Raw genomic sequence first — 22,792 nt, 5'->3', positions numbered from 1 at the left:
ATAAAAAGTGGAAATTCACACAACTTGAGTTAACCACGGAAATAGAATTTAACTACAATATTACTTCAGAATTTCTCACCTTCTCAGCACCAACTAGTTACAAAATATAGTTATCTTTTTGCATAGGGATTGCCCATATTTGTCTATAAAATTGTCTAAACTGCTATATATACCACTGAGGATTTTTATATATATTTTGATACATGCCATCCAATCATATTTCCAGGATTAGTTGTTTATAAATTAAAATTTTTACAGGACTAGAAACCTCCACTGCTTGAAACCCTGAGAATTTTTATTACCAATCTACACCTATCAAATCTAAAGATAACAAACACATAATTATTTGTTTTTTAAAGAGTATTTCGACTCTTATACTTATTTTGAAGCACATAACTACATGCATCTTTATATGAGTTCATATTTTTCTGACGATTTTGGTCTTTATTCGAAAATTTTAGGATGAATAGAAGAGGAAATACTAATGAAGAGCTCTAAACTGCCAGAACTGTAAACTGACAGGACTAGGCATTATAAACGTTCACCGAAATATTAAGGTAGAGATCGACCGTGTAAAAAATAAATATGGTAGGAGTGAAATAGATTTTCTTATAAAATCGTGAATTATTTAATTTAAGCAAAATATATCAAACTTTAAAGAGTGGAAAGATACGCTCGTTGTTATGAAAAGTAGAAATTTGATTGGTAAATTTTTGATATTTCGTCAAGGTTGACACTGTTTATTAAAACACTATTTTTAAAAAGAAACAGCAATTAGTTAATGCTTTATTACCTATACTTAAAACCCTCGTTTGGAATTTCTTATATGCATTTCTATCTCTTCCCTCTGTTTTTCTTGTTATACCCCTAAAAGAACTAGTATTTAATGTTTAATATATCTTTTACGAATATACAAGTTGTTTCTTTATCACTTTATCCTCATTTCTTACTCTTCATTACTATCATACTTACTAAGCGATGCCACAGAGTTAGGCGACATGCTAAATGCTTTGACCTATACAAATTGTCATAAAGAGTTTATGACCCCAAAAGATGGTTCAAAACCATTTTTTTTTTAATAAAAGGCTTAGCTCACTCGCTATTGTGGTCAGAAGTCCAAAGGCAAAAACTTATGCAAAAAATATTAAATATCATATTCTTATAGCTGGTGAACAGCTTTTTATTTTTTTTTATGGAGGGATGGTTTTTATATTTACTATTCTTTGTACCAGTATTTTATACCATTTTAATTTCAACAGATTTGATAGAACTTTAATCCTCACCAGATTTTGGATGAAATTTACGACCATTTCCACCACCTACCTACAACACATAATTGTCGATGTTCTTTTTAAATTGCGGGTTTTTCTTTGTTCGAAAGTTCATTGAAGCAATATATTATGCACCCACCCCCCTAAAGAAAATCCTTGGTCCGCGTTTTTCTGGAAACGAGTAAAGCTGAAGTTGAATACACAAATCAAGCTTAAAATAAGAATTTTTTTTTTTTACTGAGTTATAAATGTAACCCAAAAAGAACAGAAATCAAATAAACAATCATAGCAAACAAATAAATAATAGTTACTAATACAAGTGCGTAAATAAGTCTTAAAACGAGCGAAACGTAAATCGAATGTGCAAATCAAGCTTGAAACGAGCAAAAATCTCTGCAAAGAAGAGTTTGGGTTTTGCCTCCTTCTCTCACTATAAAAGTCTACTACCTAGTGCGCTATCATCGGGGAAAACAATTCATAGTAGCGAACTGTAAGTAAGGAGTGACTCAGCTTAATAGTAACCAAAGCTCTAAAAAAAAGCTTTTGATAACGAAATACCTTTCAAAACAATCAACTTTTCCACGGTGATTCTGAACAGGAAGAATTGATTAAGTTCAAAGCTACTCAGAAAACTTTATGAGCTAGAATATTTTGCTCCTTTTTTTGAAAAAGGGGATAAACACACCTGATTAACGATTTAAAACTATTCAAAACATTGTATTCGGCTTTGCAGTTTCAGAGGGATTAGTAACGTGTGGTAGTGCATTCGTCCTTAAAAATGTATGTATGTATGTACGATGTACGATATGTATGTATGTACATACAAAATGAATGAATCATAGAGACATCTATTTGAATTTTCATTCAGCTGAAATTGACTCATTTGAGGTTCGAGGTAATGGACTTTACAGCGATGTGTAATAACGGATTAGCCATTATAGAGGAGGGCCGGTGGATCGTTCCGAGGTTGAAGTGAGTGTGTTTGAACCTCAAAAAGTGCACTGTATGTCAAAATTTCTTACCGCTTAATGAGCCTTAAAATGAATACAGAAGAAAGGGGAGACAAGGGGAGTGGAAATATATCAAAAATGCTTCAATTTTTTAGACTTCTCCCTTATTAAAGGTACTGCAAGATCATAGGACCCCTCTTAGTCTGGCAAAAAGGTGGAAACTGGAGGCAGGACATTACGAGCCCTATCAGAAAATTTTGTATGGGGGGGAGACAGAAAGAGTGCATCAAAGGATTCACCTTGAAAAACTTAGAACGATGTCCACATGATGTATTATTAATAATGCAGACCGCTCCTGATAATTGAAGGGGTGCATTATTTTTCCAGGGAGGAATATTATTATCGATGCATTAATGTGCACACATTAAACTTGAATGTAAAAAAAAAGTTTATCGAAGGAGGGAGTGTTAGGCTCTTTAAAATTTAAAAATACATTGGATGCAATAAACAGCTCGTAACAAGCAGTTGTATGTAAATAGCAACCAATAAAAAACAAAACCGAAAAAAAAGAAGTTTGGACTACAATATGTGCTACACTGGAATATATTATTCATGCACATTCTAAATACTGAAAATAGGTTAATTTTAGAGTATATGAAAAATTACTGTGGTAATGAAAACAGGAATGAAGCTACCCCTCCCCACTCCAAAAACAGTGTCACTGATACTAGCATAAATTGCATGAACACGGAAAAATACAAGCTTGTAGAGGTACTCAAAACACAGTTATGTTGGTGATCTCTAGACCACCCCCTGAACACATTAATTTTTCACAGATATGACATACCTTTTCCAATATCTATCAGATAATTTCCCGTTCTTTGATTTTCAAACCCCTTCCCTCCTCCTCAACTTACTTTGTGTTTACGAGTCTGGTATTTCTCTATTATTTATTTTTGTGCTAATCCTACCTGGAAAGAACCATAGAAGTTTCCCATATAAGATATAATGTTGCTTAATTCTTCCATTTCTGCTGGTTCTAATATGTAGCTGCCAACTCTTCCGAGTTTTCGCTTCGTGTCATCAGAAAAATTGGTACTATCAAACTGCGTTGATTCTTCAAAAGCTAGTGAACTATATTCAGACGTGATTCGAGAAGCCTCTATCTGAAATAACAAAATATTATATTTTAAACGTAATTTAAAATATTACATATATATTATTATGTTATAGTTATGAAAATCCCTGTTTGCTTTATGATTGAAATTTTTACAATAAATTGAGGAACCTTCTGCGATATTGAAAGCAATTTGGGTTAGCCTGAGCAGTTGGAAGCAGGAACTTGACCACAACATTAAAGTAGGCTATACTTATCTACAGTTTATTAGTTGAAATATTTTGAAACCAGAGGGACTTCTACAATGTTATAAGGGAGACATGTTATAACGTCTACTACAATATTGACACTGATTCAGAATTTTATTTTATTGGAAGATAATTTTACAGACGCTAAGTTTTCACCCTCTTGGTGCAAATTTTTCCTCTGCTATTTTCTGCGGTGCTATGGCTTCAATTTTTTTATTTGCGCAAACAATTACGCTATCATTCAATAGTTAAGATTCCATCAATTTTTTTAATTATGTTTTGGACCTTTGCTTTGCATTTTTCTTGGATTTAAAAAAACAATGAATATTTGCCGAAAATCATTGGAAAAAGTTAAGGCCTAGCCGAAGTCCAAAAATTTAACTCCCTAGTCAATTCTTTTTCTTAGGCGGCAAGTTCATGGAAGCTATTATTGGCTCTATCCACTGCTGGTCTTCATTTACATCATTTACAAGCTCGTTTTAAGCTTGCAGATTCAACTCTTCTGTTTTACGAAAAACCACTGTGCACTACCCTCTGCAATCGTCGTCAGTTACGATGTGAGTTCATTAATGGAGCGAAGTACTCGGTGGCTTAGTTCAACTCCAGAATTATTTCTTTCCTTTAAAACTTGAGTAATTGCGGGAGATTTGGCAAACATCTATCTTAGCTTGTTTTGGGTATTCTGAAAATGAGCTCAATATTCCAAGAGCTATAATACTTGTTTTCGGTATGTCACGGTCTTCTTTTTAGTATCATACCTTACAGTGGATTTTCACCTTCCGGAATTCAGGACTCAATTTTTCAGCACCTAAACTTCCAGTATCCAGAAATCGGGGGCTCGAATGCTGTCTTTTTTTCTGGGTCGGTCTTGGGTGCTTTTAGTCTGGTTACAAGTTATAGATAGTGCACGAGGACACAACAGCCCAAAATCTGGAAGACCAAATTTTTCGAAGTGGTGTCCTGGCTTTACTACATTGGATATATACCCTGTCCTACTTTGTAGAAGTAGCAAAAGGGAAGCTTCATTAGTCAGAGTCTAACTAGGTGCCTCTGGTAACCAAAAATGAACCATCCACGTCTATGAAAATCAGCTCTTGTTAGATTGTGTTTTCCCGCAACACCTTCACACATCCTATTCAGACCAGAATGCAAATGGTCACTGTCCATTTTCTGCTTTCCAGGAGACACTAACTAGTGCAATATCTCTGCAGGTTTGAAAGTAAAGGTAAATGTAGGTGTGGCTGAGTGGCGTAGGTGTTTGATTGTAAACGGGTGACTCGAGATGAAATCATGACTGAGAATTTGGTTTTTGAGAAGGAAATTTGACTGAAACAGGGTTTAACCCTATAAAGACAACTGCTGTAGTAACCATCCGCTTCACACATACCAACAATATACTCATTCTCATTTGGGGTTCCCATCTAGCCCATGTCTAATCGACGTTTTGTAGTCAATTATAGACAGTTGAAATTTTTGTTTCTCGCCCAAATCCCTTGGCTTATAAATGCAAGTTTACTTGCATAAGAGTCGAGGCAGATTGCAGGAGGCCCTTGTAGGCCTTGAATTGGACTCGTTATTTCCATTCATATTCATTTCTTTGGCGGGGTAATCAGTTGTAAATAGATTGCCAAATTTGTCAATATGCTGCTTCCCCCTTTCTGCGATCGTGAATTAACCTAAGAGAGAGCCTCCAACAGGTTGAACCCAACCCACCGTGAATTAGCATGAGAGGGTTGACTCTAGTTCAGCGTTGTCGAGTGATAGCCATGAGAGTAAAATTTTCAAGTAATTTAACCCGTAGTCAACCTGCGTGTGTTCCCCAGCGAGAACCTCCAACAGGTACGACTCTAGTTTGGCATTTGTGAAGGGACACACATGCACGGAAAGGTGTAGCATAAATGGCAGACAGTAACAACGGCAATCAAAGGGATAAAATTAACCCTTGCCCACTTAATTCAACAATCTGTCTTGGCTTTTTTCTACAATTGGCCATGACTTCCACTTTTCCCACAACTATTCCCTCTTTTGTTAAATTCAAAAATCAACGATCTTGACTGGGCTGCCCACTTAATTCAACAATCTGTCTTGGCTTTTTTCTACAATTGGCCATGACTTCCACTTTTCCCACAACTATTCCCTCTTTTGTTAAATTCAAAAATCAACGGTGTACTCTTTGAGCTTAGACTGACATCTTGCTGTAAAAAAATATTGCTTTTAGCAACATCTTTCGATTTTGCTGAAAGATGGTAGTCGATTGATGCCTTCGGGGAGCTGCTGTGTGACGCCTGGCCCAAACAGCTAGTGACTAAACCAAAGGATAAGAAAAACGAATGAAAAGGTAGGCAATTTCTAAGCCAGAAACTGGAAATAAAATGAAAAGGTGGGAGATTCCTTGTATGTCATATGTGTATAAAATATATACAATTTAGAATTACTGTAGTTGAAATTCACAAAGTGTGCAAGAATTTGGATCAGTAGCAAGATACATTTCCTCATGTTGTAAAAATACAACATTGGACGATCGTAGCTCAAAATTGTGAAACGAATAACGCGTACCAAACATACTTATGCGATAGTAAACAAAAGATATTTTTTGTCTTAGGCTTGTGATTTTTACTATTATAGACCAGCGTATCCGTAGGAATAATCTATATTATATTTTAGAAGTTAAATATTTTTTGTTTTCTTTCTAGATGGCGGAATCTTACGGCAGACTCAGACAACGAGCTCAAAATCGTCGAATTGATGCAGAGGAGGCCGCCAAGTATATTTTTGACATTTAAAAAGACATGTTGTCTGACTTGTCAGACGATGATGATGACGATGATCCAGACTTCCTGTCTCCAGAAGATCTTACCGATGATCCAGATGAAGACTTGTTGCCTCTACTGGACAATCCCCACTTCTTTTTGGAACAGGATGACGTGGAGGCTAACACTGAGCCCAGCGACGATTACTCGGTGGAAACTCCACCCTCCAGTCAGCAACAGCAAACTGGAACAACAAGTCCTGGAAAATCAAAGAAGAAATCGAAAGTCCAAGAAAAATTCGGCTGGAGAAAAGTAGAGATAGAAAAAGTTGATCTGTCTTGGAAAGGAGAGCCTCGCCAAGTTCCAGTCATCTTGGAGACTCCACTGAAATACTTCCAAACATTCTTTGAAGATGAACTTCTTGAGCTGATAGTTGAACAAAGTGACCTTTTTGCACTTCAAACTGAGGGATGCAACCTCTGCCTCACTGTTGAAGAGCTAAAAGTTTTCATGAGCATTATTCTATTATTGGGGGTGATAAGAGTTCCCTATTATCGAATGCACTGGGAAGCAGCTACCAGATACCCACAAATTGCTGACAAGATGGGCCGACAAACATTTGATAAAATCAAACGTTTTCTTCACTTCAATGACAACAGTAAAGCTAAGAAACCTGGAGAACAAGGATTTGACAAGCTATACAAGATTTGACCCGTCCTGGGTCATATCCGTTCCAAGTTTCTTGAAGTCAGTCCCGAAGAACACCATTCAATTGACGAGCAAATGATTTCTTTCAAGTGGCAAAGCACCATTAGACAATATCTGGCGAAAAAGCCAACGGAGTGGGGGATAAAAGTCTTCACAAGAGCTGGTGTGTCAGGTTTTGTACATGATTTTGAAGTTTATCAAGGGAAGGGAACTCTTGCTGAAGATGACATAGAGTCAGATCTTGGAGTCGGAGGCAACATAGTTTTACATCTGATAAGTACCTTGCCAGAGAAAATGAACAACAAAATTTATTGTGACAACTGGTTTTCAAGCTTGAAACTAATGAGTTTGCTCAAAATCAAAGGATTCCCTTGTATTGGTACGTTGAACAAAGCACGACTGAAGGGCTGCCCGCTCCTCACAAATGGTAAAATGAAGAAACGAGAGAGAGAAACTTTAGATTACAGGACCGACATTCGTTCCGGCGTTATTGTAGTGAAATGGTTAGATAACAACACGGTTTGCTTGGCCTCGACGTATGCAGGAATAACACCATAGGATACGTGCAGACGCTGGAATGTCAAGGATAAATCCAAGGTTAAGGCTTCAAGGCCAGCCATTGTTTATGAGTACAACCGTCATATGGGTGACGTAGATTTAGCGGACATGCTGGTGGAGATGTGTCGAACTCATCTTCGGACACGAAAATGGTAAATGAGAATCTTCTAGTGGCTTATTGGCACAGAAGTCTGCAATAGCTGGCTTCTTTTCAGGTCAAACGTCAAAGAGCTGACTTTAAGGAGAGACGAACCGATAATCTTTAGAACCTTCAGGTCTGAAGTTGCTGCAAGGTTGTATGCCTTGGCGCGTGTGATGCCCCAACTTAAACGTGGTAGACCATCTGCAGATGTCGAAGCAAGTCCCAGCCCCATTCGAAGTCGCAACTGAATCCGACCGGCAATATCTGCTCAAGCCGATGGACTTCATCCCTGTCCAAAAAAGACTGATAAGCAGAGCCGCTGCAAAGAGTGCAAATCAGGATATACCACCTTTGAATGCGAAAAATGTGACTTTCCACTGTGCCTTACTGCCAAAAGCAGTTGTTTTAAAGCCTTTCACACCAAGTGAAAGTGCCCCTTTTTTATATGCTTGAGAGGCTAATGTTGTATTTTTACAACATGGTCTAAAATTGACAATTTTGAATAAATCATGCAAACAAAAGTTTTTTTTGTCAATAGTCTGACCTAGAGATCACATGGGAAGCGTTATAGTTTTTTCATGGTATTCGTTCTTATATTGGCCTGTCAAGGGTTAAATCAAACCTTTTCGCTAATATTGTTAATTATTAACGAACTCTGAACGTCACTTAGCGAGTTGCGAGCTGCTAACCTGAAGAATTTTCAATTTTTTTCGTTCTCCTCGGGCCTGAAGCATTAAAAAGGACGTTCATATCTATAAATACAGCACAAATTGAAATTTCCCCCCCCCCTCTGACCTCGCTTAGTGTAGAAATGGACCGCTAATTGATAGATTTTCTTACTATGATGACATTTTAGGTTTGAAGGGGCTATTCAATTCAAAAAAATCACAGAAATTAAAATTAGGTCCTCCACCAATTTCCCAAAAAATTAGCACTTATGCCGTTTTTTGTCTTTACTTTGTTACTGTGGTAGTGCCTTGTCCATTTCACTTTAAATGAACAACATTTTTTCGTTTCATAACTGCCCGATATTGCTATTTTGTATGTATGTATGTATTTATTTATAGCCCATCATACAAAATAATGAAGTGATGGAGTACATTGAGAAAAAAAAGGAAAAAAAGAAGAAAAAAACAACATATCGTAATTACATTCTAAAATAAAAACAAAAATAATTCCACGTCAAAAAACAACATTTTGCCATTCATGACCGGTTTGCTTATTGTACATGTGTACATTCAGCTCAGCTAACTTAGCACACGGGTCAGACAAGCTATACTTTTCCATCAAATAGAAGTTGCGGGTCCACGGAGGAACTCGCAACAGAAACTTAGCAAATTTGAAGAAAATGCGTTTCGTCCTAAGATGGTCAGATTCACTAAATATAGGGTAAAACGGTATTAAATATAAAATATGTGGCTGGACGACACTATTGTAAATTCTCGCAAGATGGGCTCTATTCAAATGAAACTAAGAACTAACAATTGTACCATATGCACGACGGATTTTCGTTTCCATACTTTCTAGCATCAATAGCCTAGTTTTCTTCAGATTTTTTCCAATAGATTTTTCCTAAATTTCCTATTTTTCCAATAGGCCAATATATTTCAACTTAACACAAGGCTTTACTTCTGTACCATTCAGATCTATAGATGTATTATCTGATCTAGTCGTATCTATTTCATTAAAAATCAAAACAAAATCAAAACATCACATTTTTTAGCATTTAGGGAAAGTCCAATATCACTGTAGTTTTTACATATCTCCAAAAAACATTTTTCTAGCCCACTGATAGTCCGCCTAATATTAAAAACGTCGTCTGCATAACATAATATCGACAAATCAGTACCTTTATATATACAGCACAAATAAAGTTGGCTCTGAGCTGGAAGCGTTGCATTATTATAAACCGTGGGAGAAGTAACCGCACCCTGCTTAACCCCGATATGAATTGGTATATCATCAGTCATTAAATTGCTTCCAGGTATACGTATTTTTGCTTTCATATGGTGGTACATGTACAAAAGAGGTCTAACTAAGTCTAGCGATACACCACGGTTTAAAAGCTCATTCATTGCTTGGGGATGCAACAACGAATCAAATGCTTTACTAACATCGTATGTTCAAAGCGCTATTATTTTATGCGCTCAATAAATTTCTAGATCAACTTCAGTTTCAAATTTGAAAAATAATTAAATAGCGGATAAGAAGTCTCTTAGCAACAACTATTCTAACCTAATCTGACTGCTATCTGAATAGTCTAGAAACAAAGTTGCTGTTCTTTATTCATAATCAGATTGACTTTTCTTGGAATAAATTCATCTTCTTAGTTCTATGATGAAAGGGGCTTAGATAAACAAAATATATCTTTCCCTCCTCATCGCCCAGCTTTCGGCGTTAAAGTTTGATTCTTTCTCACAACTCTACTTTTTAAAACAATAAAAAACTTTGGTGTAAAGAGCAGGGCGTTGAAGAGGGGACAGCCCGTTTCATATACGGAATAATATCTGTTCGTTTTAAGTTTTAATGTCGCTCTTCACTTTCACTTTCAAACACTTGTTTATTTTTATTTACTTTCCACCAAAGTATGAAACCAAATCGTCAACAAACATTGTTTTGAATATCTTTCATCTGTTTCCTCCAATTTTCTATCAAGTAGGCTACCAAGGACAGGCTGCTATAAAGTTGGCTACCAGTTCTTTGAATGGGTTATGTGAAACGTGACACTACCATGTTAAAATAAAGTCTTTAAAACACGTCTTGCAATTACATCTTAAATTACGTCTTACAACAAGTCTTATTAAAATTATGATAAATCTGGGAAAACACCTTTTCAAACAGTTCGTGGTAACGAACTGTAGTAAGGAGCGAGCCAGCTCAATAGAAACCGAAACTCTAAAAAATGGAATTTTGATACACATAGCTACATCAAAAGAATTACATTTCAATGCTGATTTTAACTATACAAGTTTCATCAAGATCAGTTATACCCATCAAAAGTTACGAGCCTGAGAAAATTTGCCTCATTTTAGAAAATAGGGAGAAACACCCCCTAAAAGTCATACAATTTTAACGAAAATGACACCATCAGATTCAGCATACCAGAAAACCTTGATCTAGAAGTTTCAAGCTCCTATCTACAGAAATGTGGAATTTCGCATTTTTTGCCAGAAGACAGATTACGGATGCGTGTTAATTTGTTTTTTTGTTTGTTTTTTTTTTCCCAGGGGTGATCGTATCCACTGAGTTGTCCTAGAATGTCGCGAGAGGGCTCATTCTAATGGAAATTAAAAGTTCTAGTACCCTTTTTGAGTGACCAAAAAATCGGAGGGCACCTAGGCCCCCTCCCACGCTCATATTTTCCCAAAAGTCACTGGATCAAAATTCTGAGATTACCATTTTACTCACCATAGTCGAAAAACCTAATAGCTATGTCTTTAGGGACGACTTACTCCCCCACAATCCCCGTGGGAGGGGCTGCAAGTTACAAACTTTGACCTGTGTTTACATATACTAATGGCTACTGGGAAGTGTACAGATGTTTTCAGGGGGATTTTTTTTGTTTAGGGGGGAGAGTTGGGGGGGGGTTAATTGGGAGGATATTTCTATGGAGAAACTTCTAATGGGGAAGATAATTTCAATGAAGGGGGCGCAGGATTTTCTAGAATTATTTGAAAAAACAATGAAAAAATAAATATGAAGAGTTTATTCTACTGAAAGTAAGGAGCAGCATTAAAACCTAAAACGAACAGAAATTATTACGCATATGAGGGATTTACCTCCTCGTTAAACCTCACTCAGTACGCTAAAGTATTCTTAGTAATTCCAACTATTTATTTTACGGCCTTTGTGATTCGGAGGTTATTCTTATGGAATTGGGAAAAAATTTAAGCTTTAGTGTAAAGAGCGAGGTATCGACGAGGGTTGAACCCCCTCATTACGCAATAAAACATACGAATATAAAAGTTCGCTACGTAAGTTAATTTGTCAGTTACGTATATTTTTACCAATGAAAACGTTTGTAAAAAATTAAAACTTCTAGTTGCCTTTTTAAGTAATCAAAAAATGGAGGGCAACTAGACTTGCTCCCTCGCTCCTTTTTTCTCAAAATCTTCCGATTGATTGCAATTAATTAATATGCAATTTTTTTTGATTATTTATTTGTAGAGAGCCAAGATCAAAACATACTTTAATTCAAAAACATCTAGAAATTACATGAAAAAAAACAAGTTTTTTAAATGAAAGTAAGGAGCAACATTAAAGCTTAAAACGAACAGAAATTACTCCGTATATGAAAGGGGCTTTTCCTCTTCAACGCCCCGCTCTTTACGCTAAAGTTTCTTACTGTTTTAAAAAGTAGAGTTAAGAGAAAGAGTCAAACTTTAGCGTAAAGAGCGACGTGTTGAGGAGAAAAAGCCCCTTTCATATGCGGAGTAATTTCTGTTCGTTTTAAGTTTTAATGTTGCTCCTTACTTTCATTTAAAAAACTTGTTTTTTTATTTAATAGCCAAAAAGACCGATAAATGCAGTTCCTTAGTTTTAACACTTGGCAGGCGCTAGATTAGCATTGTTCAAGTGGGTGGCCAGCGTTTACCCCCCCCCCCTTCGATTACCCCCACCCGAAAAATACACCCAGATCGGCGTCCCCCTGGCATTTAATCCTCTGAATAAATACCCCACTGTAAGTGCCCCTCGGAAAATACCCCCCCGCAGAAAATACCCCCCTCCCCCGCGGAAAATGCCCTCTTCCCCTGCGAAAAATACCCTCCAAAAAAAGCCTCCTGGAAAATACCTCCCCCCAGAAAACATACCACCCCAGTAAAATACCCCCCCCCCCGTGGAAAATAAGGCTTCCAAAATTTGATTATTTTATTTGAGTTGTTCTTTTTTATTTACGTAGTGGGAAGGGATTTCGGTACATTTGTACTATGCGCCACTCACTCAAGTTTACGCTGTGTAAAACTCGAGAACAAACCAGTTTCTTCGTTACTTTAGAAACAAATTTGGGCTTTAGGTTTGTACCTAAGGGGGGGGGGGGTAAAGTGTAGCGGGTCTGCATGCAAAATTTGTTAGGTACAATTATTCTACATATTATGAAGTAAGCAACAAAGAGAGATAAAACTCTACAAAAAAAAAAACTTCAAACGAGACGACGGCCAGTAGAGAGGAAAGACTAAAACAACGCGGATATTTCGCCTGTATCCAAACAAGGCGTCCTCAGCACAAGAAAAATAACACTAAACTAAAAACAAATAAAACCACCACCAATAATAATAAATACAATTGTCGCTACATATCCACGTAGGGAAAAAAAGCTATTAGAGTTACTTCAATGAGAACATCAATGAGTTGCTTTGATGTTCTCATTGAAGTAACTCTAATAGCTTCTTTTCCATAAGTGGATCAGTAGCGACAATTGTATTTATTATTATTGGTGGTGGTTTTATTTGTTTTTAGTTTAGTTTTCTTTTTATCTTGTGCTGAGGACGCATTGTTTGGATACAGGCGAAATATCCGCGTTGTTTTAGTCTTTCCTCTCTACTGGCCGTCGTCTCGTTTGAAGTTTTTCTTTTTTCTTTTTTTTTTAGAGTTTTACCTCTCTTTGTTGTTTATTGTCATGTCTGGCCAGTTCGGCTTAAGAACTTTCATTATGAAGTAAGAAGTGTTTTTTGACTTCAAACTGTCCAAATAGTTTATCCTCCCCCCTAATGTGGAAATATATAGCCAAATTATAAATTTATCATATATTCTGTCACTTGTCTTTGTCTTGTCTCGCACTAAGCTGAAAGAAATTAACCAAGAAACCAGTTTGTTCTCGAGTTTTACACAGCGTAAACTTGAGGGAGTGGCTCATAATACACAAGAACCAAAATTTCTTCCTCCTACGGAAGTTAAAAAACCAAACTCAAATAAAATCCTCAAATTTGAAAAACCCTATTTTCCACTGGAGATTAGTTTCTGGGAGGGGGGAGGTATTTACAGAGGTGCATTTTCCACAGGGGGAGGGGGTATTTTTCTCGAGGGGTATTCTTAGGGGGTATTTTCCGTGGGGGCATTTTCCACGGGAGGGTATTTCCGGGGGATGGTATTTGGGGGGGGGGGTAATCGCTGGGGGCGGGGGTAAACGCCGTTCACCCTCTTGAACAATGCTAACAATTACAATATTAATGCTTAGCTTAGATTCTCAGCTATTCAATGATATGCACATTCCTTTTTAACTCCTATTTGGTAACAAAATGTTATGGTTACATTCTTTAACTATTTTGCTTATTCAATTATGATTTTTGCCCAGATTACTGCCTTAGAAATCGAGAAACTTTATTTTACTTTCTTTACAGTTTCTGAACTTACTAGAGCTTCTTGCTGATATATTTTTTTCCCATTTTCTGATGTCTTTTTACACAAGTTCCTGGTTTGTAAAATTAGCACCCGAGTATTTTCCGTGGCAGGGATTTTCCACGGGGGGAGTATTTCCCGCGGGTGTTATTTTCTACAGGGGTGATTTTCAGTGAGGGAGTTGTAATTTCCGGTGGGTAAACTCCTAGAACCGTTCAAGATTATATACTTCAAATTACGAATTGCTTGACTTAACTTGAAAAGCATCTTTTTAGATAGGCCAATAATACTATTTTGTAATATCTACTAGTTTATTAATAAGTCATTAGAATCGCTGATTTCTTATGATTCCTAAAATATATCTTTTGTTGGTTGATTTTTATTAGGTAAAGCACAAGGTTAATTTCAATTTTTCGTTTAGACGTCATGCTGAAAATCTTCCAGACTTGACGCATTTTTTTAGTGTTTTAATGGCATTGATCAAAAGATAAATGCTAATCTTAGGGGTGTCAGCCTGGTTTGGGTCCAAGCATTCATAAAATAGTACAGACTAGACCTAACGAATATTACGCAAATATAGCCAATGAACGGCGTTTACCCCCGGGGGGTTAACGCGTAGAATACTTCGAGATTATGCTCTTCAAATTATGAATTACTTTGACAGACCTAGAAAAGTATCTTTTTAGATAGGCCTATCATTCTATTTCGTAATATTCATTGTTTTATTAATAAGTCAATAGAATCATTATTTTCTTATTATTCCTAAAATGTCTCTTTTATTGGTTAATTTTTATTATGTAAAGCAAAAGGTCAATTTCAGCTTTTTTTTTATTTGGACGTCATGATGAAAATCTCCCAGACTTGACGCATTTTTAGCGTCATAATGGCTTCGAAAGATAACTGCTAATCTTAGGGATGTTAACCTGGTTTAGGTCAATGCCTTCACAAAATAACAGAGACTAGACAAAATAACGAATATTACGCGAATATAGCGAATGAACGGCGTTTACCTCTGTGGGGTAAACACCTAGAACCGTTCAAGATCATGCACTTCAAATTTTTAATTACTTTGACTTACTTAGAGAAGCATTTTTTTATATAGGTTAATGATTCTATTTTGATATATTCATTAGTTTATTAATATGTCAATAGAATCATCATTTTATTTTGATTCCTAAAATATCCCTTCTATTACTTAATCTTTATTATGTTAAGCAAAGGGTTTTTTTTTATTTAGACGTCATGATGAAAATCTCCCAGACTTGATGCATTTTTAGTGTCATAATGGCACTGATCAAAAGATAACTGCTAATCTTAGGGGTTTAACCTTGTTTGGGTCCATGGCTTCATAAAATAACAGACTAGATCTAGCGAATATTAACGTATTTCTCCTGCTCATCTTTGTGCTAAGATCTTACATCTTATGGCTTTCTTTTTCAAACGTCTTTCATCATTCTGCTCCGATCAGCGGTCTAAGGAAAATGATGAGTAAATCATAAAAGTTCCCTCATCATTGTTCAATGTGGAAAAGATGGCGGTCTTTGCACTTTTCGCTAACATCAATGAGCTGTAAGTTCTTAGAACAATGATGAAAGAAAGAACGGTAATCTGTGCTGTAGAATAGTAAAATCTTAGCGCTATAGGACTTAGCCAAGGGCTATTGGCTAAACATGAGATAACTGTTCTTTAAAACGCAAGCACTGCCAGCCAAGGGCTATTGGCTAAACATGAGATAACATGTGATTAACGCACTAAGAATGAACACCGTGACTGTTCTTTAAAACGCAATGCACTGCCAGCCAAGGGCTATTGGCTAAACATGAGATAACATGTGATTAACGCACTAAGAACGAACACCGTGACTGTTCTTTAAAACGCCAAGCACCGCCGTTTTAGCGAATTAGTTTATGCATAAATTGTTGTCGCAAGGCTTGTGATTTCCATAATATCGTAACAAAAAAAAAATCGTAAAAAATCCCAGTTTTCATTTATGATTAGACCCAAGACGTAGTCAGATGACAAAAAATGCTTTCATTCTGATGACCTCGTAACTTTAATTTTTTCCCCTTCTGATTGCTCACATCCCCTATTGTCTCAGATAGTAGTTTGCTTTTGTCAAATTCAGTAAGTTATAATTTGTTTGAGGCTCAGATACTACATTTAAATTTATTTACACATAAAGGTAGTTAGTTTTTGCTATATTCTATTACTAGGGTAATGAATGTATTAAATTTCAGTTGGTGTATTTTGGGCGTTTGCATCAATGTTTTGGCTGTGGTATTTGTCACTTAAGAGGACTCCAAGGAGCTGCTATTCAAAGGATTTAACGGGGTTTTATTTTCCAGATTTAATTCTGATTGATCACACCTGCTACTGTATACACCTTTTTCAACACTTGTCCTATTGCCCAGTCAAGAGCAACATGTTGTAGTACAGTAGATTGATACTCTGTTTGGAAATAAGGAGCACCCGGGTTCGATCCCCGTTGCAGCAAGGTTGGGCGACAAGCTTGCTACTTGTCCCTGTAAAGAACACTCAGCAACTGAAACGTCGACTCGAAACCCTATGCGCCAGTAATGGCTCAGGAGGATCTTTATCTCTTTTTTTTATCCAGTCAAGAGTGGTATTGAATTCTACAGAAGTAAAGTAGTAGTTACTGCGCGTTATCTCAGGTCCAAGAACTTCCATTTTGCTTTAGGTTTATGGGTCTGCGGCTTTGAAAGGATTTAGGCAACGAGTTTAGCCTATAAACTCAGTGCAACCATTCTCCCTTAATGCTAATAATACTAGCTTACCTTTTAGGTCAACAAACCCTGTTCTACCAGATTGACTTAAAGGGGTATTCACCCTTATCCTCTTTTCCTTTTAGCATATCTTTTCTGTCCTTTTTCATTTATGACTGGAACAACTCTATTCTTCCATAATTCTTGCATCCCCATGGCACTAATAACTTGGTTGCAGGTTTACGAAAGCAAAGTAAATCATTCAGATAGCAAATTCAGGAGCAAACCATCCCTTTTGAGACTAATGCGCAGCAGGTCGTCCTCAAAAGTCATGAGAAGAGGTCATAAGAAAGAATTTAAAGGAAACTATAACTTTATTTAAAGGTTTAAAAAACGGAACATTATATAGTTCCGGGTGAGGGAGAGGAGCACGCGCAGCTGTGTTTACATCATGCATTTAGGTGCTGTAGTAAGTTGCAGTTCTAATAGCAGTAGCAGTAGTAAAAATAGACCCTTGCATGGACATAGTTTGTGCATGAACCTGATTTCAAGTATGGTTCAGTTTTCATTTTGTACCAAATTTAGGAAGTAATAGGCTAGTCCCACCAGTCCTCTCTAGACTTTAAGGTAGTATTATGCTACCTAAATTATTGCATTCATTTTCTCAGTGTACCAGAATTAAATTTTTGAAATTGAATTGAAAAATGAAACAGAATTGAAAATTGATTTTGAAAAAAAGCTGTGCCACCAGACTGAAGTTTCGGAGTGCCAAAATTAACAAGCTATTTCTTCAATTTCAAATACAAAGGGGTAGAAACTGGGCACTGAAGGATTGATTCAATTTGGTTGCATCTTCAGATATCTAGCAATATTTAGGTTTGTGAGGTACCCTTTTTTATAAGACTTTAATTTTGAGATTTAATTGAAGCACAAGCGTAAACGTGTATCAGAGTGTTGGGAGTCACCTGTCTCGACTCGAATATTTCAATATGTTTATTATAAGCTACAAAGCTGGAGTTATCCTACTTGACGTGCATTTCTTTTTTAATTTGACAATGACCAGAACATATTCTTACTGGTATCTACAAATTTTGCTGACCATAGAAAAAAAAATATTTATCATATACCCATGAACAATGTTTGAACTTCCCGTTAAAAATATTAAATAGTACTTACTGCAGCTTGTGCATTTTCATCTGTTAAGTTGGTATTGTAGTTCCAGTCAGCTTGAACCGATTGTGTTACAAGTGATGAGTATTCTCTATCGTAGCGTTCCAAAAATGCAATTGCTTCACCTTCATTCGTATTCGTACCTCTTGGAACCTGCTTCTCTCTGAAATAAAATTTATGCTATACTGTGGTGGTAATTCTCTGCGAATATTGATATTAAAAAAAATGCAGTAGGAGTTTAGCACAGTTGCCCAGTACTTAAGCCTTAAAAGTAAGTGAGACAGCACTAGACCCTTTAGGTTCCAATCGGTGCTGCTGATCCCCGTTTCATGGCTCTTAGCCAGGAAGTGCAATGGGGGAATGGGAAATAAACATCATGTACTTTTGCAAGCCTTTCCTGCTTACCTTCCCCTGATTTCGTCAGGTACCCATTTAGAGCTGGGTCGACTCTGGCTGAGCTTATAGAGTCAAGCCACTGACCCTCGTCCTAAACCAAGTAACTGGCTATGCCTGGGATCAAACCCGTGCCCCAGGAACAAAGAATTCATTAAAAACAAGCGCACCAACCGATTAAAGCCTTAAGCCTTATAAACATTAAAATAAATTTAGAAAAAAAATATATGCACTTGCTCCCCCTTCATTCATACTCGCACCTTTGAGAATCTACTTATTTCTGAAAGAGAATTTTAAATGGTAATGTTATACGCAAAATATGTAGTTTTCCGCAAATATTGTTATTTCAGTAAGTGCTGCTGGAGTTTAGCACAGGTTTTGAAAGAGATATGGTTTACTATCCTTAGATTATGGATAAGTTTTAGATAGAATTTAGCCTTAGATAAGTTTAGCCATGGTCGACCTACACAAAATTTCCTGCACGACCTAATTTTATACACTCCCCTTTGTATTCATTTTGGAATTAGGTCTTTCCCAGCAGTTAGCAAAGTATTAGGTACTTTACTAACTGCTGGAATTACTAACTTGAAAAAGGGCTATAAAAGCACAAAACAGCAGTACAATCTTGCCTAGAGTGTTAAAGAGACCAGAAACTTTCAATTCAGCACTTGTAGAACATTTAGCCCTTGCAGAACATTTATATCTTCCTCACAATAATGTAACGCTGGATGAAACAATTCGTGGTAACGAACTGTAATAAGGAGCGACCCGGCTTAATAGTAACCGAAACTCTGAAAAACAGAATTTTTGTAACAATAGTTATATCATAAGGATCGAATTTTAATGCTCATTTCAAATATATAAGTTTCATTAAATTTAGACTTACTCATGAAAAATTACGAGCCTGAGAAATTTACCTTATTTTAGAAAATAGGGGAAAACACTCTTAAATGTCATAGAATCTTAACAAAAATCACACCATCAGATTCAGGATATCAGAGAACCCTACAGTAGAAGTTTCAAGCTCCTATCTACAAAAAATTGCATTTTTTTGCCACAAGACAAATCACAGATGGGTGTTTATTTGTTGTTGTTTTTTTGTGTGTGTTTTTTGTTGTTGTTTTTTTTTCAGGGATGATCGTTTTGACCCAGTGGTCCTAGAATGTCGTGAGAGGGCTCATTCTAACGTAAATTGAAAGTTGTAGCGCCCTTTCTAAGTAACCAAAAAAATTGGAGGACACCTAGGCCCCCTCCCACACTCATTTTTCCCCAAAGTCACCGGATCAAAATTCGGAGATACCCATTTTATTCAGAATAGTCAAAAAGCCTAATAACTGTGTCTTTGGGGATGACTTACTTCCCCACAGTCCCCTCGGGAGGGGCCACAAGTTACAAACTTTGACCAGTCTTTGCATATAGTAATGGTTATTGGGAAGTGTACAGACGCTTTCAGGGGGATTTTTTGGTTTGGGGGGAGAGACTATACGGTGAGAACTTTCCTTGGAGGAATTATCATGGGGAAGAAAATTTTCATGAAGGGGCGCAGGATTTTTAGAAGTACTATATGTAAGCAATGGGCGAAGTTCATAACTTGCAGCCGCTCCCCTGGGGACTGTGGGGGATTAAGCCGTCCTCAAGAAATAGTTATTAAATTTCTGAACTATGCTGAATAAAATGGCTATCTCAAAAATTTGATCCGGTGACCTTGGGAAAAATGGGAAGGGGCCCTGTTCCTCTCCGATTTTTGATCACTTAAAAATAGCACTAGAACTTTTAATTTCCGTTCGAAGGAGCCCTCTCACGACATTCTAAGACCACTGGGTCGATACAATCACCCCTGGAAAAAAAATAAAAAGGCGTCGGTTATCTTCCTTCAGGCAAAAAATACAAAATTCCACAGTTTTGCAAAGAGGACCTTGAAACCTCTACAGCCGGGTTATCTGATATGTTGAATCTGATGGTGTGATATTCATTAAGATTATATGAATTTTATGTAGTGTTTCTGCCTTTTTCAGATAATAAGACAAATTTTTTCAGGCTCGTAACTTTTGATGGGGTAGCAATAAACTTAATGAAACTTATACATTTAAAATCAGCACAAAATCAGATTGTTTAGATGTATCTATCTGTATCAAAATACCGTTTTTTAGAGTTTCGGTTACTATTGAGCCGGGTCGCTCCTTATTTACAGTTCATCACCACGAATTGTTTAAAAATCCCTGACTCGATGATGTCTTACTTGTCATAGGCAGCGCATTAGTGCTGCCTATGTAAAGAGCGATGTGGCCACAACATTATTACTTTTTTTGGTTTGAAATTAGGGCACTTCATATCGAAGGAGTTCTCATTTGAGAAGGACTCATTCGATTGTAAATTGAAAGGGCTAATGGCCTTTTTAATAGTTGAAACTGATTGGAGGGCAACTAATACACCACCCACGTCCACAGTTCCCCCAAACACGTCCAATCAAAATATTGACATAGCCATTTTATTCAACGTAGTTCGAAAGTCCAAAAATTATGTCTTTAAGGATAACAACCCCCCACAGCCCTCGGGAAAATTGTTGTAAGCTATGCCCTGGGGGTATATCTGGTTTATACAGAAAGGGTGATCGTATAAACTTCGATGGTGGCTCATTGGATTGGCTATCAGAAGTTTTAGTGTCCTTTTTAAGACTCAGAGTGATTTGAGGTTGTATATCCCTCCCCCATGCCTCGTATTTTCCAGAAATGCAACTTATAAAAATTTTGAGGTAGCTATTTTGTTGTCGTAGAAACTTCGAAAAGGCTCAGTCAATGAAAAATTGAAGGGGCTGGTGCCCCTTTTAATAGTCAAAACTGGTATGAGGGGAACTAACCCCCCTCACACGCCAAGCATTTTCCCAAACACGTCCAATCAATATTCTGATATTTCTGTTTTGTTCAGTGTAGTTTAAAGGTCTAGAAATTATTTTTTTGAGTATGAAAACGTCCCCACCGCCCTCGTGACAAGGATTTTAAGACATGGCCTGGGGCGTATAAGGCTTTTTTTGAAAGAGTGGTTGAAGTAAACTTCAGGGGGGCTCACTATATTGGTAATCAGAAGTTTTAGTAACCTTTTGAAGATTCAAAGTGGTCAGAGGGCAGATGCCCCCCCCACACTTCATATTTTACCAAAATGCATTTGATAGAAGTTTCGAGATGGCCATTTGTTGTCGTAGAAACTTCAAAAAAGGCCCATTCGATTGGAAATTGAAAGGACCCGTTTTTAACAGTCAAAAGTGATTGGAGGGCAACAAGCCCCCTCCCCCAGGTCCTCAATCTCCAAAACCCATCTAATCAAAATTTATAATAGCCATTTTGTTCAGCGTGACATCCGTCCCCCAGAGCCCTCAGCGCAAGGGTTATAATTTATGCCCCGACGGTATATAATGTTTTTATGAAAATGGTGGTCATATAAACTCAGAAAGGGGCTCATTTGATTGGAAATCATATGTTGTAGTTCCCTTTTTAAGAAGCAAAGTGATCGGGGGCAGCCCCCACTCTAAGTTTTATTCTCCACAAATGCATCTGTTAAAAATTTTGAGAGAGCCACCTGTTCCAAATACCATATAATAAGGCCTTTGGGGTGTACAGAATCCTCTAGAGTCTGGGGATAAGGGTTGTAAGTTATACCCCAGGGGAATAAAAGGTTCTTATGGAAGGGGTGTTCGTTTTAACTTTAGAAAAGGCTCATTTGGTTTGAAATATATAGTTCTAGTTTCCTTTTAAAATTGAAACATGATGGAGAGCAGTCCCCCCTCCCTGACACCCTCTTTTCCCAAAACACATTCAATTGAAATTGTGAGAAAGCCATTGTGTTACCAATAGTTCGAAAATCACATAATAATGTCTTTAAGGTGGCCACAGCCTCCCCCCAGAAACTATGGGTAAGGGTTGTAAGTTATGCCCAGGGCATATAATGTTTTTATGGAACGGGTAATTTCATGAACTTTGGATCTGATGGAGCTAATTTGATTCAAAGTCGGAAGTTTTAGCGCCCTTTTAAAGAGTTAAAACTGAATAGAGGGACGTCAGTCCTCCCCCCAAGCCTATCATTCCCCAAAAAACATCCGATCAAAATTTGAGAGAGCTATTTTTTCAGTGTTGTTGAAAGGTTCAGCATTGGGGATGTCAACCTCCCCACAGTCCTCAGGACAAGAGTGTAAGTTAAGCAAGTCGTTCATTGTTTATACATAGTGTGTGTTATTGAGAAAGGTACGCATGTTTCAACTTCACTTTCCATGAGGACGAAGGACATTCGGGTGAACCTTTCAGAGAATGTTTAGGGGAGTGTTGAACTAAATATAAACACGTTATGTGTGTACGGATTGTCAAAAGGGTACAATACAGGAATAACGGAATATATTAACTTGGAAAATTCAGCAAATGATGAGGGAGATGATCAA

The 22,792-nt window shown here is 37.0% G+C and overlaps 1 protein-coding gene across 1 annotated transcript in view; it reads right to left on the bottom strand.

Annotated features, from left to right (window-relative positions):
• The window catches only part of LOC136028747 (angiotensin-converting enzyme-like), a 109,826-nt gene that overhangs the window by 74,304 nt on the left and 12,730 nt on the right, over nucleotides 1-22,792 (bottom strand). Inside the window, exons 2-3 of the mRNA XM_065706632.1 lie at nucleotides 17,980-18,136; nucleotides 3,193-3,387 (exon numbers count right to left, since the gene is read on the bottom strand). Of these exons, the coding sequence (XP_065562704.1) occupies nucleotides 3,193-3,387; nucleotides 17,980-18,136 (352 nt within the window). The remainder of the gene's footprint in view (nucleotides 1-3,192; nucleotides 3,388-17,979; nucleotides 18,137-22,792) is intronic.

The sequence above is a fragment of the Artemia franciscana genome, chromosome 7 (genome assembly GCF_032884065.1).
Source record: "Artemia franciscana chromosome 7, ASM3288406v1, whole genome shotgun sequence".
Taxonomy (NCBI): domain Eukaryota; kingdom Metazoa; phylum Arthropoda; class Branchiopoda; order Anostraca; family Artemiidae; genus Artemia; species Artemia franciscana.
Note: the sequence above shows the minus strand (reverse complement) of the source record. Positions and strands in the feature narration are given on the sequence as shown.